The sequence below is a fragment of the Diceros bicornis genome, chromosome 24 (genome assembly GCF_020826845.1).
Source record: "Diceros bicornis minor isolate mBicDic1 chromosome 24, mDicBic1.mat.cur, whole genome shotgun sequence".
NCBI lineage: Eukaryota > Metazoa > Chordata > Mammalia > Perissodactyla > Rhinocerotidae > Diceros > Diceros bicornis.
In genome coordinates this window covers 28,292,218-28,310,489 of record NC_080763.1, presented here as the reverse complement: position 1 = coordinate 28,310,489, position 18,272 = coordinate 28,292,218, and the positions used below count along the sequence as shown (strand labels likewise).

Sequence of the window (18,272 nt, the reverse complement as noted above, 5' to 3'; positions counted from 1 at the left end):
CAGGTTAAATAATCTCTACAATTTTCCATATATAATGTGTATCACATGATTAAAAAAATACTCAGGCAACGCTGGCCCGGTGGCGTAGTGGTTAAGTTTGTGCCCTCCACTTCAGTGGCCCAGGGTTCGCAGGTTTGGATCCCAGGCACAGACCTATGCACCACTCATTAAGCCACGCTGTGGTGGTGTCCCACATACAAAATAGAGGAAGATAGTCACAGATGTTAGCTCAGGGCCAATCTTTCTCACCAAAAAATAAAAAATAAAAACCAACTCAGGCATAAGAAGATACAAGAGGTCACTGAAAACCAAGGGAAAAAACAGACAATATAAACATGTGTGGGACTATAAAATAACTATGATTAACCTGTTAAAGAAATTAAAAGAAAAGATAGAGAATTTTGACAAAGAATTGGAAACTCTAAAAAAGAACCAAATGAAAATTATAGAAACTGAAAAATATAACTAAAGTAAGCAAATAAACAAATAAATAAAATTTAAAAGACCATCAGTGGATGGATTAAATAGCAGCTAGTATACAGTGGAAGAGAAAATTTATGAATTGAAAGATAGGCCAGCATAAGATATGCAAAAAGAAGACTGGAGGAATGAAAGGATGAACAATACAGAAAAGAGCATTGATGACATATGGGATTTGATAAAAAGATATAACTTAAAGGCAACGAGATTTCCAGATGGAGAGAGAAGAGAGAATGGGGCAGGAACATCGTTTGAAGAGATGATGGCTGAGAATTTACAGCACGTGAAAGATACCAAGCTACAGATTCTATGATCTCTATGGGTCGAAATGAGATAACTACAAATAAAACCGCACGAAGTCATATCATAGTAACATCATTAACAATCAAAATCAAAGAAAAACTCTTAAAAATAGCCAGAGCTAAAAAGGGCAGATTACCTTCAAAAAGAAGCAATAATAAGAAATGACAGCTGACTTTGCTTCCAAAAGGATACTGACATCAGGCTTAGCTTGAAAGATGTGAATAATAAACACAGGAGAAGTTAATAGAGCTGGTTCTGTCACAAACTTGTGTGATCTAAAGTCATTTTACATTTCTAGTCCTTTTCTCATGTTACAGTTTGGGTTTGAGCTTTTTAGCTTTAACATTATTTAATTTTATTCTGAGCCTTTGTCATAGATTACTGATATATATTTTGTGTTCGTTGCGTAAGACCTCTGGTCTACTTGTATGTTAGATATAGTTTTATTTTACTTACATATAAGTTACTCTCAAGGCAGACCTTAGTTCTCCCGGGTCTCATCTGTATGTTTCACGGGATTGATGGGCTGGGTCCTACAGCTGGTGAGCGCTCAGGGGGGTATCGTACGTGTCCTGATTTAGGAAGCAGGGAACAGAGGGTGTGGAAATATTAGCCTTTTTTTTTTTTTCAGAAGAGTGACAATAGAGGTAGATTCCTGAAATGCCAACTCGACTTCTTTTAATCCAGACTTTGTAAATCTTGATTGTCCGGAAGAACTAAATCCAAACAACCAAAATGAAAAAGGATTTGCTCATTTGTGACTCATATTCTGTGTCATTTGTGCTCTCCCTTCAGCTGAGGCTCCTTTCTTTCTGCTCAGCCCCTTAAGGAAACCGACTCGTTCTCTCCATAAATGATGTTCTACCTTTTAATTCTGGCTGAATTTAGGAAACCCTGTCTTCTCAATTGTTTTGTTTTGACTTTCTCTTTAAAGAGTTACAGATGACTTGTTCTATGGATCCATATGTTATTTTTATTAATATTATTTTTTATTCATCCTTGGATAGGATATCTAGCAATTCAGAGTGTGTGGATTTTCCTCAGCTTTTCTCTTTGTTCCCTTGGGTTTTAGTTGAATCCTCTTTTCAGGTCTGTGGCTGTGTACAGCTCTGGCCATTATTCTTAGTATTTAGCATGTTTTTATTTAGTGTAGCTCTTTAGGTCTAAAAACATGTCTTCTTATATCCACTGCTGGCTAACTCCCTAATAATCTGAAGAGAGCCTTTGGACAACTGTAATCCTTAGTACTAACAATCCGACATTTGACCGCGTAGTTTTCTGAGATTTGAAGTCTTTGAATGAGTGAAAGAGATGTTCTGATACAGACTTGGGCGGGGCACATTGTTTCAATAGCAGCAGTTACTGTGAAAGCTGTTCAGTTTCCTGTTTGTTACAGATCTGGGGTTTCTGAAGGAATGTTTAGAAGGGAGGAAGGCTTTCTCTCTTTTTCTCACGTGTTGGTCTTACTATGTTTCTAATCATGGGTGGCACATCAATTAGTTATTTCAGTCTGGTTCTGTAAGCCCTTAGATAGTGGACATTTCTTCCACATTCTGGTAATAGAAAGATGGAATAGGTAGTGACAGATGCTATTTAAAACCAGATATTAAAATTGGTTCTTAAAATATTTATGTTTACTATTTTTATATTTCCTAACATAACTCAGTTCAAAATTTTCTTGGATATAAATTCTCTTTGGGAACCCAGATATTTCAGAAATAGCTCTTCAAATCTCTGGTCTATTTGTATTTGGAAGTTGTTTAAAGAAAATAAATCTCCCTTCATTATATTCTTTAGTTAAAAGGAAGCTTGGAACAATCAATAGGCCAACTGCGGAGTCAACGTTTATTGAGAAACTCAGGAGGGAGAAGTGTTTCTGTTACAAGTCTGAGTGCAAGTGACCTCGATGGTGGCACTGTGACAGGTAAACTCTTCAGAGGTTCTGAAAATCCTTTTTGTTTTAAAAATATTCCTGAAGTGCATATTAAATACGGTTAATCTTTGGACAAATACATAAAGTCATACAAATAAGGTGAAGGTGTTAGAAGATGCAGTCAAGGATTTTATAGTGAATATTTCAAAATATGCTCAACAGTACTTTCTTATTCTGAGTCTGTTAACTTTTGTTCCTTTTCAGCTCCACAGACCACATAGAGCTTTACCTGACAAAACTTGGGTTTAATTGTTTTCCTTCAGTCAAAACAAACACACAAATAGAATTTAGTATGTGGTATACTTTCTGGATTAGAAGTCTTGTCCTAGCCTCACAGTTTTTCAAATGTCTGATTATGAAATATCCTATGACACTTGTTAAGAACAGGTGAATTTTATCCTTGGTGTGCAGCTAGATTTCAATGCTAGGTCAAAGGTGATAACACTTAGTTTGCCTTTAATTATTCTTATATTTTTCTTCAGCACTGAGGTTCACGTTTGAATAGAAAAGACTTAGAATAGAAAAGTCTGCAGTGAAGAGAGGTGATTAGATAAACATTAGTAACTCGCATTGTTAATATTGCTATTGATCATGATAATGATTAAAAATTGGACATGACCGGCTATTCTTCTTTATAGTTGTTAGTTTTTATTGATTTTTAAACACTGTTCAGATTTTAGATTAATTTGTTATTTGAAAAATTCTGTTTTATTAGTATTAAGTTATGTTTTAGGGAGTCATAAAAGTTATTTTTATTCAGCAATTTGTTATTGTTATCTAAGAGAAAATATTATATTGCTGCTTTGAAAAGTATAGTAAATTAGAACTTTTGACATGTTCTATTTCCAGGTTATTTCTGTTGTTTATTTTATCTGTTTTAAGAGCAAAAGTAGTGCCAATTTTGTGGAATTTTACGGCCATAGCAAAATACTTGGGAAATATTCTGGGTTAAGGGAACATGTATATATCCACATCTGCTATGTATTTACCGTGTAAAATTTTAAATTCTCACGCAGTGTTTTTATGCTGTCTCTTTTCTTTTAATTGTAAAGAGAGCCACCGATTTCCACCTACCTCACCTCTCAAGAACTATGGGGATCAGCAGGGTATTAAACGAATTAGGTCCAGAACTGGTGTCCGATTTGTTCGGGAGACTGATGACGTGGGCCAGGTACTTTGTACCATTCTGTAATCTATATTCCTTACATTTCTATATAAATGACTAACACTTGAATTTTATGGCTATATTTTTACCAAGAGTTTGACCATCAGTAACTTTGTACTGATTTTTTTTTTAACCCAGTAAACTATTTTATGTTCAGTGTACTTATCATCTTCATACATTTATTTTGAATTTTGTTATGGAGGATTATATTTTGTAGAACATTTAAAAGTGAGTTTAGTTGGATATGTTTTCTTTTTCAGGTAGTTCACTCTTCTGTAAGCTTTGCTAAGTCAGCTACTTTCTCTTTTGCTAAGTTTAGTATGAACAAGTTAGTCCTTGTGTGGTTAACGTATTGATTTTTCCCTTAGTGTTTTTCTGATTGTTGAATCATTGATGGAGCCACTTTCTATTAAGCAAGAATTCCATACTTTTTCTCTGTATTCACTAAAGATTTTGGAAATTTTAGTGCTATGGACATATTTCTTTTTCTGCTTCTTTAAACTTCTCCATAAGAGCTGAAAAACAATTTTTTTTTGTTGCCTTGGATAGCTAAATTAGTTAGATAAGGGCTAGGGGATGTTGCTGACTTTGACATCTTTATTTTGGTAGTTTTAGGATTGAGAGCTCAAAAGTTTGTTAGGATACTCATCTGTAGCTTTCACCTGCTACAGTGTAAGATAAAGATATAACAGATCCAAGTGCATTAGAAGACACCTTGTAGAAACTTTTCCTTGACTGTTGTTTTTTTTGGTAGGTGCAACTTGCTAGCATGGATTATATGATTAAACCTAGGGCAGAGAACAATATGCTATCATTACTCATTTACTCTTTCATTCTATTTATTTAATGCCTTTGTCCTGGGACAGTGCTTGTGTTTGGAAACAGTAATAAGCAAAAACCTTGCCTTTTCATGGAGCATAAGCTAGAGAAGGAGTTAGATAGTAATCAAATAAGTACGTAAATACACCCATAATTATGAGCTGAGATGCATGCTATACCAGAAAGAAGCATAGGGCTGTGGGAGTGTGTGTAGTAGAGGGACCTGCCTAAGTCCGGGAAGGCTTCCTGGAGAAAGACTGATTAAGTTGAGATCCAAAAGTTGAGTAAGAGTCATTCAAGGTAGAACAAATACCTTGGCAGGAAGGAAGATAGCACCTATGAGTAATTTAAAGAAGGCCATATGGCTAAAGAAATATGAGGCGCTGACACCATGCACAACCTTGTAAGGGGGTGACAATTATTTTGAAAAGATCACACTGGCTCTACTGTAAAAAATGGAGTCAATGTTAGGAAACCAGTTCCGATATTGCTCTGTTCTGGGTGTGAGATATGGTCACTTGGATTAGGATAAATGGAGTTGGAGAGAAGGGGGGTGGATTTAAAAGCTATTTGGTGGATACAATGAAAGATCTTGAAGATCAGATGACCATTTGGGAGGGTGAGAATGAGTGAAAAGGAGGCGTCAAAGATGAGGCCTACAATTTTGGTTTGCAAAACTGGAAAAAATCATGATGGCAAAACCTGAGTGAGTGGTCTGTTGTTCATTCACTATATTACCTCCATTTCTTTCTTTTTAGTTCTTCTTCCTTATTTTGAGTCCATTTTCTTAATATGGCCTTTAGCTTCACATGAGACTATGTACTTTTTGAATGCCCCAGTGCAGCTTGTATGGTTTTGTTTCCATGTCTGTCTGCCATGTTAAATTGCGAGCCATTTATTTCCTAGCACAGTTGTCGGCACTGATTAGTTGCTCAGTGTGCATTTGTTGAAACGAATCCATTTATTGTTTCTGCAAAAGTCTGTATAACTTAAATTTTTTATTATAAATTATAGCATACACATACATATAGAGCACACAAATTTACAATTAAAAGTACAATAATATAAATGAAAATCCATGTAACCACTGCCCAGGCCAAGAAATAGAGCATTATTATACCCTCAAAGCCTCTTTTATGCTCCTTCTTTCCCCAAGGGCTATCAACTATCTGGATTTTATATTCCTCATTTTCTAGCTTTTTTTGTTGTTGTTGTTGTTGGTGAGGAAGATTGGCCCTGAGCTAATACCTGTTGCCAATCCTCCTCTTTTTGCTTCAGGAAGATTGGTCCTGAGCTAACATCTGTGCCAATCTTCCCTATTTTGTATGTGGGTTACTGCCACAGCGTTGCTTGATAAGTGGTGTAGGTCCGCAGCCGGGATCTAAACCCAGGGCTGCCGAAGTGAAGTGCACTGAACCCAACCATTATGCCACTGGACCAGGCCCATAGCTTGTTTTTAAAAAAATCATTTTTACTACTTACATCCAGTTTCGTATTGCCTGCTTTTAAACTTTGGATAAATGGAATAGTACTATATGTCTTCTTTTGTAACTTGCTGTTTTCATTTGATGTTATGTTTTTGACATTCAGCCTTACTTATGTGTAGGGAGGTTTGATCATTTCATTTTCGCTGCTGTATGGAATCCAGTAGAGGAATATATTGCAATTTACTTATCTCCATTCATTCTTAATGGACTTTTGGTTTGTTTTCAGTGTTCTCATTATGAACAATGCTGCTCCAAACATTCTTGTACATGGTTCCTGGTGCATATGGGCAAGAGTTTCTCTGCAGCATGGGTTGGCATGCTGTGGCGTGTGGTCTAGTTGAATCAAGTTCTATTGTAACACAGCCATGCTCTTTTGTTTATAACTACTTGTGTGATATAATGGCAGGGTTGAGTAATTGTTGCAGAGCCTGTATAGCCTGAAAGCCTGAAATATTTGCTATTGTACCCTTTACAGAAAAAGTTTGCTGACCCCTTTTCTGGGATATCTATAAGGAGGGAATTACTGTACTATAGAGGATGTGATAGGTAATGTTATATATAGCTTTTAGAAATTGCTTTTCTTTGGAAAAAGTATTTTATTTCTTTCAGAATGGACATTTATTTTATTCTGTCTTAGTAACGTTATAAAATTTGAGCGTTATTGCAAAGAACAAGTCTTTATTCTGACCTTCAGTGAATCTTCATGGAAGAATTCAGCAGAATCCTAAATGGAGAATTATTTTGCCTTTTCTAGCTTCATGCTTTTCATCAGTCCCTCCGAGACCTCAGCAGTGAACAAGTTCGCCTTGGAGATGATTTCAACCGGGAACTTGCCAGAAGAAGCCGGTAAAAGCAGAATATGGTTTTTGTTGGAAGCAGGAATTATTAGAATAATAAAATAGGTTCTGTAATTGACATGTTTACATGAATTTAAAAAGTAGTGCTGTGTTTTTATACCAGTATTTTAAAATTTATTAATAGAACAGTTGAAAACCCTTTGAATTTAGAATGTATCATGACTCAATGTTAGGAAAATTAATTTCATATTTTTAAAAACATTTTAACTTATTATAATGGAACGCTGACATTATGGAGAGACACATTGTGAGACCTTAGCAAAAAGGTAGATTAGCAAATACATTGGAGAGGGAGAGACAGAGACCAACTGACCAACAATGGAGCTTTAAAAAAAAAGGTGTGATGTGAGATTTGTCAGTGGACATGAACCATTGTAGAATCTGATATTTTAGCTTTCACTTGAAATCTTGGAAAGCCAGTGGTTTATATCTGCCCAATCTTTGCAATTTTGCCACTTCTGGGTAGTTCCCAAGAAGTATCACTTTGTTTAAAATTTCTTCACTGTCTTTTCATTTTCATCATCAGCAGTGACAGTTGACTTTCATTTGGAGGCCGTATTTTTACAAGAAACAAAGATTTTTATTTCTTCCTCAGAGTCACAATCTATATACACCAATGAATAGGGAACAAGAAAGCTGAATTAAAATTCATTTGTCAAGTTTCCTTGTTGACTCCCACTTCAGCTAATGAAATCATTCCAGATACCAAATTTTGTGTTGCTATAGCAGAAAGAGTCAGAGTTATAAATGTTATATCTATGAATATCAACTGTAGTCTGCATAACTTATCTGCTTTTTTATGAGGAAGGCAGAAAATTTAGTAATAAGAATTAAAGACCTTACTATTACTACTACTAGTTAGTATTATTGAACACTTATTCCAGTTAGATTTAGGTGTTATTATTGCAGCACCCTAATGAGGGAGTCATTTTTAGTTTTTCCATTTTTTTGGATGTGGAAATGGGTACAGAGAGATGAAGTAACTCAGCTTGCTGGAGATCAAACAGGGGGATGTGGTGGAGTCAGAATTCAAATCTAGGCAGTGAGGTCCCAGAGTGTCTCCTCTTTACCACTTATAGGATGCTGTGGTTCAAGATCATTTCACATATAGCCGATATGAATAAAGCATTTAAATTCCTGAATTTTGAGCTACATTATAGAGCTATATTATTAATCTTTTAAACTAGTAAGGGTTAATTTAGTATTTCGATATTTATTTTTGATGTATTAATAAAATCAACAGAATGGCATCAACATTCTAATATAATGTGTTCTTGGAGTGGCTTTCGTATGTAGCTTTTACACATTTGGAGGAAGGGTACAAATTAAGCACTAGGAACTTGAGTTTCAGGAAATCGTTATCCTGTAAGAAGATACAGGGGAAGTTGCAGGGATGATCTGGTTGATTAGTTTAAATGGTCGTTTGGATGTGTGGTGGTGGACTGGGAATCTTCTGACCCACTGGCTGGTACCATCCAGTAATAGTTTGTGTGACTGAGAGGCATGTGTGAAGCAGAGAAACTTTATTTAACCCAAAATAGGAGCCAAGTTTCTTGTGAAACTTGGTGGCTTAACTTTGTGAATGAGGAAGATTTTAGTATCCAGTTCTGCTTTACTTGTACCACAAATTCTTAATTCACGTTTGTAAAAATACTGAGTAGGAAGTTGCTAGGTTTAGCTTTCTATGTGATTCAGAAAGGTTGATATTCTCATTTAATTACTAATTTTTTTATTTTTGTTTGACATTTATTGCAAAAGGTACATTGAATAATAAAAGTACACTGGAAAGCAAGCTTTTAGAAAGGATTAAATAGAGTTTAATTCAGACCTCACCTATTTTGGATGCCATATGAAAAACTGATTTGATGAGGGCAAGTTAGAAGACTGTTGCATTAGCACATGAGAGGTGATGGCTTGACCAGGGTTAGGGCAAGGGAGAGATGGACAAGAATGTGTTTCAAGATTTTTTTTTGGTGGTTGAAGAGATAGGATTTGGTAGTAGATTGAATATGGGGAGTTAGGGATAATAAACCAAGGATGACTCCCAGATTTCTGACTTGAGTAACTGGGTAGATGGTAATCCCATTTCCTGACATATGGAAGACTGGTAGGGTTATGTGAGCTGTAGAAATTAAGAGTTTGGCCTTGGATATGTTAGGTTTGAGATGCCTGTGAAACATCCAAATGTAAAATGTGCAGCTAGATATTTACTCTGGAGCTCAAAGGAAAAGTCTCTGTTAGAGATATAAATTTAAGAGTGGTCAGCTTATAGAAATGGTATTTGGAACCATGGAAATTGATGATATCTAGAGAGAAACTATAGGGAGAACATGAAGAACAGGGCTGAGTGCCAAATAGCTGCAATATTTAGAAGTCTTGTATACAAAGAGGAGCTGGCTTGAGAAGGAACAGCTAGTGAGATACAGGAAATCCAGCAGTGCATGGAACCACAAAAGCCAAGAAAGAGGTACAAGTAAAGACATTTTCAGAGATTTAAAGGCTTAGAAAATTTACCTTTTAGGGTAGCTTCTTTCTGAGAAAATTACCTAAGGACATATAAGTAAAAGAAGATGGTAACCAAGAAAGAGGAAGATATAGGTTATAAGAAATCATAAAACTAACCCAGAAATTCCCTGAAATTAATCGCCAGAATGATAGCCATATAGCAGGCCGAGGAAGTATTCACTCTAAATTAGAGCAGGAAGTAAGCATCCTTTGAAAAGAATGTAGTCATCAAGAATGGAGTAGATTCTTAACAGATGATTTTGTAAGAAGTGGGAGAAAAATATCCATGATGTGATAAATAAGGCCTGTATAAGGCCAAAAGGTAATGAGAAACTCTAGAAAAACCAAAAACACAAGAAAGTTGATGATACAAGTGTGAAGCTGACTAAAATGGAAGCATGATAGAATGTAAGCAAAAAGCATCCATTCTCTATGATGGAATAATTCATAAGAGGTGTAAATATATTATGTAAGTTATACAGGTAACCAATAGAAGAAGTAAAAATAGAAATAAATTTATCCAAAATTGGAGAGGAATATGAGTGAGATAAATATTTCAAAACAGAGTCAGTTGAAAATGTCTAGAGTTGAAAATGATGGAGGGCCGGCCCTGTGGCTTGGCGGTTAAGTGCGCGCGCTCCGCTGCTGGTGGCCCGGGTTCGGACCCCGGATGCGCACCGACGCACCGCTTCTCCAGCCATGCTGAGGCCGTGTCCCACATGCAGCAACTAGAGGGATGTGCAGCTATGACATACAACTATCTACTGGGGCTTTGGGGGGAAAAAAAATAAATAAAAAAATTAAAAAAAAAAAAAAAGAAAAAAAGAAAATGATGGAGGTAACCAGCAGAAGAATTAAGAATGGAAATGGTTGAGCATGGTTGCCGGTGGGGAGTGGAACCAGCGGTAAGGAAGTGTGAGAGAGGAAGGGCTTAGCTTTTCTTTATAAGTTTTTCTGTACTATTTGATTATTTATCATGTATATTATTAATTTGATGGGAAAAAAGGTAATGGGAGATAAGTTAGTGAGGACAGAATTTGTACAGCACACTCTGATGTAATTTAATTATGAGTTGCTAGAGAGGATGTGACATCAAGAGTTTTGTCCTCCCTCTCTCCCTCTCATCTTTTCTTATTAATTTAAAATGGGGGATATTGCAGCCTGCTTGTTTACTGAAGGTGATGTTCTAGTATAGCATTGGTTCTCAGAGTATAATCCCCAGGTCAGCAGCATCAGCATCACCTAGGAATTTGTAGAAATGCACATTCTAGGGCTCCATCACAGATCTACTGATTCAGCAGTCTGTGTTTTTAAGAAGCCCTCCAGGTATTTCATACATTTGCTAAGAGCCACTGCAGTAGAGTATTCTGTAATAACATTATTATGTTATAAATTCCACTAATTATGTATATTTTCTCAAATAGCCAACTTAAAATATTTTTCTTTGTTTGCCTAGGTCGGATGCTGAAACAAAAAGGACTTTGGAAGAACTGACGGAAAAAGTTAATGAAGCCAAAAAACATGAAGTGGTGAGAACTCTTTGCTTATAAAAAATTTTATTTCATACACAGATGGTAGAGAGGGTAGCTGGGCTGGTTGTAATCTCAGTGAAGTTCAGTAGATCTTAACTTTTGGGTGGTACATGCCATTTTGTCTAAAAATATGTTTTTGCATCTCTTATAAAATGTTCATGAATTTTAAGTATTTAAGTTTGAAATATTTGCAGTGGTAGTATATTAGAGATAGAATTTTTCTTTGTTTTAATTTTTAGAGTTTTATTATGAATATTTGAAAGATAATTTAAATTTTATTGACTCAGTGATTCTATGGCTTTTGTAAAAAGATATTTGAGAAAGGTAGAATTTTTACAGGTAGTGACTCTGTAGCGTTTGCCATTAAGTATTTTCAGGTCATCTCACATAAGTGTGTAATCACAGTTGCTACAAAGACCTCCTTGCTGTCTGTTTTTGTTTGACATGGTTGCCAATTGGAAATATCCCTAATTCTTGAGTTTTATTATCTCAAACTCAGATTGTTGACTTTTGTTATTCAGTGATTTCTTTTTATCAAATCACTGTCATTGGTGGAATTATGGTAAAAAATGAAGTACATACCGTGTTCATTTCTTTGCATCATCAAATTTTTTTTAGGAGAAAAATATCAATAGAAGTTGTCACTAAACTGTTGCAGATTTATCCATTTCAGGAGCAATGTGTATTCATTCATTTTCCACAATACCTTTTGCTTTTTCAAGACAAGGAATGGCAGCAGAATTTTTTTTTTCTTACCATGTTTTATTCCAACTGAAAGTTTCCTAATCAAAGCAGATAATTTTTCTCCGGTTGTTGTTGTGTTTATAATTCCCTACATAGATACGTTGAGTTTATTTTGGAGTTTGAATTTATTGGCCGCGTATAGTAAGAGATGGATTTACCCTGTTTTCAAAGAGATCGACTTAGTTACTGCTCTTCTTGCAGTGAAATTTGCCTATTTCAAAAATATGAATAAACACCTGGCTACATAAAAGCACCTCCCTAATGTGTTTTTGGTGCTAATTTCTTTGTGAAGTGCCTCAGAGAGGTGAAGATATAATGCCCATCTCCTGTTGAGGTAGACAAAATCTTTGCAGTTAGTGTGTGTATAATGTCACATCTAATATGTGATCGGAATATGGGATACTTCTTTTTTTTACGTAAAGTCCTAGAATTTTCCAGGTGTACCAAGGGCACCTTCAGTTTAAATTGTACCAGTCTAAAATATTGTATACTTCAAAAAAAGTTTTTTTCTGAGAATAACAGATTGATGCCTTTCTTAGTTAATTGCAGTGGTTCACATGGCAAGAAATCTGTGCTATTGTCTATTTACATGCTATCTAAACAGGAGCTGAAGGTACACTTTTAAGAATGTACCTCCAAGGTCCTCTATAACTTACTAAATGATATTCTGGCTCTTCTCATCTACATGATCTTCTGGCTCTGTCTCAAGTGACAAGGGAACCTGCTGAAGCTTTGTCTTTTTTTTGTTTTTTCTTATTTTTAATTTTAAAACTTTGGTGGTATAATGAACATATAGAAAAGTACATATATTAGTGTATAGCTCGATGAATTATTACAAGGTGAACACGCTCATGTAATCACCACCCAGATCTAGAAGTAGAACATTTCCAGTGCATAAGAACCCTCTGAATTCCCCTTCTAGTCACTAATTTTTCTTTCCTTTTTGAAGATGGCCACTATTTTGACTTTTAACCCTATAGATTAATTTTGCCTGTTCTGAACTTTTTATATGAATGAGGTCTTATAGGGCATGCTTTTTCGTGTCTGACTTCTTTTGCTAATCATGATTTTTCTGGGTGTTGTGTCATGTACTTGCAGTTTATCCATTTTTATTGCTCTTTAATATTCCATTGTAAGGATATACTGCAATATAGTTTAACATTTTATGATGGATATTTGAATTTTTTCAAATTTTGGGCTATTATCAGTAATGCTGCTGTGATTAATCTTATTTATCATTTTAGTGCACATGTGCGTGCATTTCTATTGGTATATAACATGGAGTGCAGTTGCTAGATGCCTTCAAATTTAGTAGATACTGATAAACAGGTTTCCAAAGTGATTGCAGTAAATTACACTCCCACTAGCAGGGTATGAGAAATCGTGTTGCTTTTCATCTTTTCCAACAGTTGGTATTATCATTCTTTCAGTGGTAGCCATTATGTTAGGTGTTTATGGTGTCTCATCATAGTTTTAATTTGCATTTTCATGAATGGATGATGATGAGCATCTTTTTATGTTTGTTGGCTATTGGCTATTTTCTTTTTTGAAATGCCAGTATGCTTCTTTTGCCCACTTTTTTATTGGGTTGCTTGTCTTTTTGTTATTGATTTATGGGAGGTCTTTATATTTTGTATATGAGCACTTCATCAGTTATATGTATTGCAAATATTGTTGCCCATTCTACAGCTGTTTCTTCTCTTTTTTAAAACTCTCTTAATGGGGTCTTCTGTTGAAATTTAGTCCAATTCAGTTTTCCATATTTTCTTTTGTGGTCAGTGCTTTCTTAACCTGTTTAAGAAATTGTTCACTATCTTGAGATCATGAAAATATTCTCTTATGTAATCTTCTAGAAGCTTATTGTTTTTCCTTTCACGCTAAGATCTAATATTTACTTGCAATTGATATTCGTTTATGGTGTGAAGTAGAGGGTCATACATTTTATATGGATATCCTGTTGATTCACTTTCATTTACTGAAAGGACCACCCTTTCCCCTACTATACAGTCCTGTCTTGGTCATAAATCAAATGTTCATCTGTGCAGGCATCTGTTTCCGGACTCTCTGTTCGATCCTCTGGTTTATTTGTCTATGCCAGTGCTCATATCATACTGTCTTGATTACTGTTGCTTTATGATAAGCTGTGATATGGTAGAGTAAGTCCTTTCACTTTGTTCTTCGAGCTTGTCTTGTGTATTGTTTCCCCTTTGCATTTCTGTATAAGTTTAGAATCAACATGTGAAATTATTTAAAACCTGCTGGGATCCTGATTGGATAGTATCGTTCCTAAGGTCCATTTGGAGAGAATTCAAATCCTTACAATACTGAGTTTTCCAATTTACAAACATAGCAAATCCTTCCAATAATGTTTTTCAGTTTTTTATCCAGAGGTCTTATATCTTGTACATCGTTTATAAGATGTATTCCTTGAATTTGATATTTTTATGCCATTTTGTAGAGTATCATTTAACATTTTTTAAAAATATAACAATCTTTGTCTTTTATTTGGAGGATTTACCCTATTAGATTTAATGTAAATATTGATTTAGTTTGTATAAATCTACCATCTTACAGTTTGCTTTCTATTGGTTTCCCGTATATTATGTTTCCTTTTTAAAATTTTTCCTGTGTCATTTGGATGTATTAATTTTCATTTTTTATTTTCCATATTTATTAGCTTGGTCATTAAACCTTATTTTGCTATTCTTTTCATGGTTAATGTAGGGATTAAAACATGCATCCTTGATTTATCAAATCTAATAGAAATTAATACTTCAAGCTCTTCCTAGAAAAATGCAAAGATCTAAGAACACTGTAACTTCATTAAACTCAATCTCCACTTTTATGTTATTATCATCATGTATTTTAATTTTGTATTTAATTGAACCACCCAAGACATTACTGTTCTTATCATTTTATACAGTAATTGTTCATTTAGATTTACCCTTATATTTACTCTTCTTTGTTGTTCATTCCTTTCTGTGTTCTTCATTCCTTTCTTCTTTTCTGAGATTCCACATTTGCCTTAAGAACATATTTTAAAGTTTCCTTTAGAGTAAGTCTGCATATACTTGAAAGAATCCCTTTTAGAATTTCATTTAGACTGGGTCCTTTGGTGACAGCCATTTTTGAAAATGGCTTTATTTCACTTTCTTTGTTGAAAGAGATTTTTGCTGAATATAAAATTCTAAATAGGCCATTTTTTCCCATTCTATACTTTGAAGATGTCATTTTATCATTTTCTGGGTTCCATTGTTTCTGTTGAGATGTCAGCTGTTAGTCTTATTGGTGCTTTTTTTGATGGTAATATATATTTTTCTGCCATTGCTTCTGAGTTTTTCTTCTTAGTCTTTGGTTTTCTATAGTTTTACTATGTTGAACCTAGTCGTTTTGTTCTTTTGATTTGTTGTTTGATGTTTATAATACCATTATTTCTTCAAAAATTACTTTTGCCTCATTTTCTGCCTATTCATTTTGGACTTCAAATTTCAGATAATGTTAAATTTTTCACTCTATCACCTTTGTCTCTTATGTTGATTTTTGTAATTTTTTTTGCTGAGGAAGATTAGCCCTGAGCTAACATCCGTGCCCGTCTTCCTCCACTTTATATGTGGGTCACCACCTCAGCATGGCTAACGAGTGGTGTAGGTCTGCACCCAGTATCCAAACCCGTGAACCTGGGCCACCGAAGTGAAGCCCACTGAACTTAAGCACTATGCCATGGGGCCGGCCCCCTCATTTCTGTAATTCTTTATTCTTTGTTTCTCCCTTCTTTATTTTGAATATTTTTTTCTGACGTTTTATTTAGTTACTTACTCTTTCTTCTGCTGAGTCAAATCTATTAAATCCACCCACTGATTTTTATTTTCAGTTATTACATATTTCATTTCTAGAATTTTTATTTCATTGTTTTTAAGTTTGTAGTTCTTTGCCAAAATCCTTAATCTGTGTATCTGTGTCTCATAACTACATTATCTAGATCTTCTACAGGTCTATTTCTATTTTTATTATCTCTTATTTTTCTTGGATTTTGATCACATTGTTTTTGCCTACTGCTTATTTTTGATTATCTAGTTATTGTTTGATGATAGAAAATATATTTCATTCTCTACAAAGAACACTTGCGTAGATAATTATTATGTATGAGAGAACATATTTGCTTTTTATTATAGATTAGGGGCTATAGCAGTCATGGATTACTTTATTTGTTGTTGCAATATTTCAATGTTAAACTTCAGTTTCAACTATTTCAGGTTCACCTTACTGCTAATGTATGGCCCTTCAGGATTCCAGCCCAAAGGCTGGGGGGTGAGGGTGGAGGAAGTTTAACCATGGACCCCCCTGCCTTGGAAAGGCTCTCAACTCCAGTTTTTCCCATTTATCCCCAAACGTCTGTTAAAAACTCTGTTCAGCTTCTCAGTGTCTCAGCTGTCTTCTCTGAAATGGGGTGATATTTCAGGGAGAAAGTGGCCCTAAGAGATAGACTGACCTCTCTGGGTTTTTTTCTTCTCTTGCGTCTTGATCTTATGTATCCTTATTTCTTTTTGTTTTCCAATGCCTTAGAACAGATTTTTATTTAAAATATTATTTCTAGCTTTTTAAATTATTTTCAGGGAAAGGTTGGTCCGAATTATCGTATTTGTCATTTTTGGAAGTGAAACTCCCTCAATCTTTTTGTGTATGTCAGCTTCCATTGCTATGTTTGCTATTTCTAATGCACACAATTTTACTAAGTTTTTCAGCTGTTATGTGAGGCTTCTTTTACTTTTACATAGATATAAAACTTGTGAGCATGCTTGTAACAAGGATTTTGATCCAAACTCAAATATCTTTGACATTCTGCTGAGATCCTTGTAGATCTGATTAAGCCATGGGCATATTCAGCTGTACTGCCCTGCTGTTTTTTGACATTGTTAGATAATTGGGATGGTTTGAGTTTAGAGTTTGAAAATGATAATTTGCATAGTGCACGTTACGTTTCTTAAGTTTCACTTTTCACTATGTTACAAGAGAACCCATCATGAACAGTTATCATTTCATTTTATTTGTTTTATATAGCAAATAAAACTAGCAAGTACTATCTGCATAGTCTAGAGTGTTAATATGGGTCTAAAGTATAACCACTGAGCTAAAAGTTAACAGCTGTATTAAAAGAAAGCCTGAGTTCTTTCATATCATCATTACATGCATCAAGAATTACTCCACAGATAAAGCTATGATTGTATAACAGGATGTTGCACCTTACTAGTGCTCAGCTCATTGGTGTAATTGGTGTCTGCAACTTCCTAGTTTATTGGACTGTCCTATGTGCCCAGCTCATCAGGACACATCCTTTTATATTGTCTAAACCTGGAAAATTGTACACACCTAGTTGTGTACTCAGTTGAATTGTTCATCTGCCTGTTCTTCACATCAAGTTGCAATGTTACAACTTGTTTTGTGCTGTCTGTAATTTGCTTTCAAAGTAAGATTGTCTCGTAACTGTATGTACAGAGGACATCTCAAACCTCATGTGGGTGTATGTAGTCCTGATTAAGAAACAGTTGTCTAATACAGAAACTTACAAATAATATCGTTGAATTTTAGAAGGTCTTCTGAAGGCCACATGATGTTTGCTTCCAATTTGTACAAGGCTTAATATAGATTTTGTGACTCACTTATTCCAATTGAAGTCAACATTTACATTTTATAACTGTTTGACATATTGTGTTGTATTTGTGAATTCATGATAGCATGCTGTCAGAGAAGATGCAGTTTTGTTATTTGAGCATTAAACCTCTCAGAGGCTGCAGCTGTTTCCCCCACTCCAGATTTAAGTTTAAAATAAAGTTACCAAAGTGATGTACGTTCACTGTGGAAAACTTTTAAATATTGTACAAATATGTAAAGAAAAATGAATTATTGCCCCTCTCTCCTACCAATTTCATTTTCTATTGGTAACCACTGTTAATCGCATTTCTTGTGCATTAGTCTAAGGCTACAATTGTTTATCAAGCATTTTCTCAGTAACTAAAATATATCTTGAAAGTTTATAGGACACATTTTTCTTTCAGAGGCAAAATATATTGGTTCCTATCATCTATGCCAAGATCTGATTTTTTAATCCTTTGTGAATCATAGATTTTTGTTTGTTTTTTCCAAACTGCCCACTGGAAGAGAATAGTTATTATTTATAGCGTGATGTGATGGAAAATATTTTCTGTTAACACTTAATTGTGGTAATAAATAATCAATATTGCATGGACCTCATATCACAGAGGAAATTTCAGTTCATTAGTTGTCTAGATTTTACCCAGTTGAGTGTGATATGAGTGATATTAAGTTTGATTATTTATGTAGGACAAAGTCAATTTTGTTTTAATTTTCTATAGGAAGGTCACTATTTAAATTAAAAATGTGAACGTGGATCCAGCTGTTTCTGGAAGAGTTGGTCATTAATAAAATTCT

At 34.7% G+C, this 18,272-nt stretch overlaps 1 protein-coding gene across 10 annotated transcripts in view; it reads left to right on the top strand.

The window, feature by feature from the left end:
- The window catches only part of CEP128 (centrosomal protein 128), a 393,976-nt gene that overhangs the window by 29,012 nt on the left and 346,692 nt on the right, over nucleotides 1-18,272 (top strand). For all 10 annotated transcript variants that reach the window (XM_058567480.1, XM_058567475.1, XM_058567474.1 and 7 more), the window contains 4 exons: nucleotides 2,581-2,707; nucleotides 3,769-3,887; nucleotides 6,942-7,033; nucleotides 11,006-11,078. In XM_058567480.1, coding sequence (XP_058423463.1) covers nucleotides 2,581-2,707; nucleotides 3,769-3,887; nucleotides 6,942-7,033; nucleotides 11,006-11,078 — 411 coding nt within the window. The remainder of the gene's footprint in view (nucleotides 1-2,580; nucleotides 2,708-3,768; nucleotides 3,888-6,941; nucleotides 7,034-11,005; nucleotides 11,079-18,272) is intronic.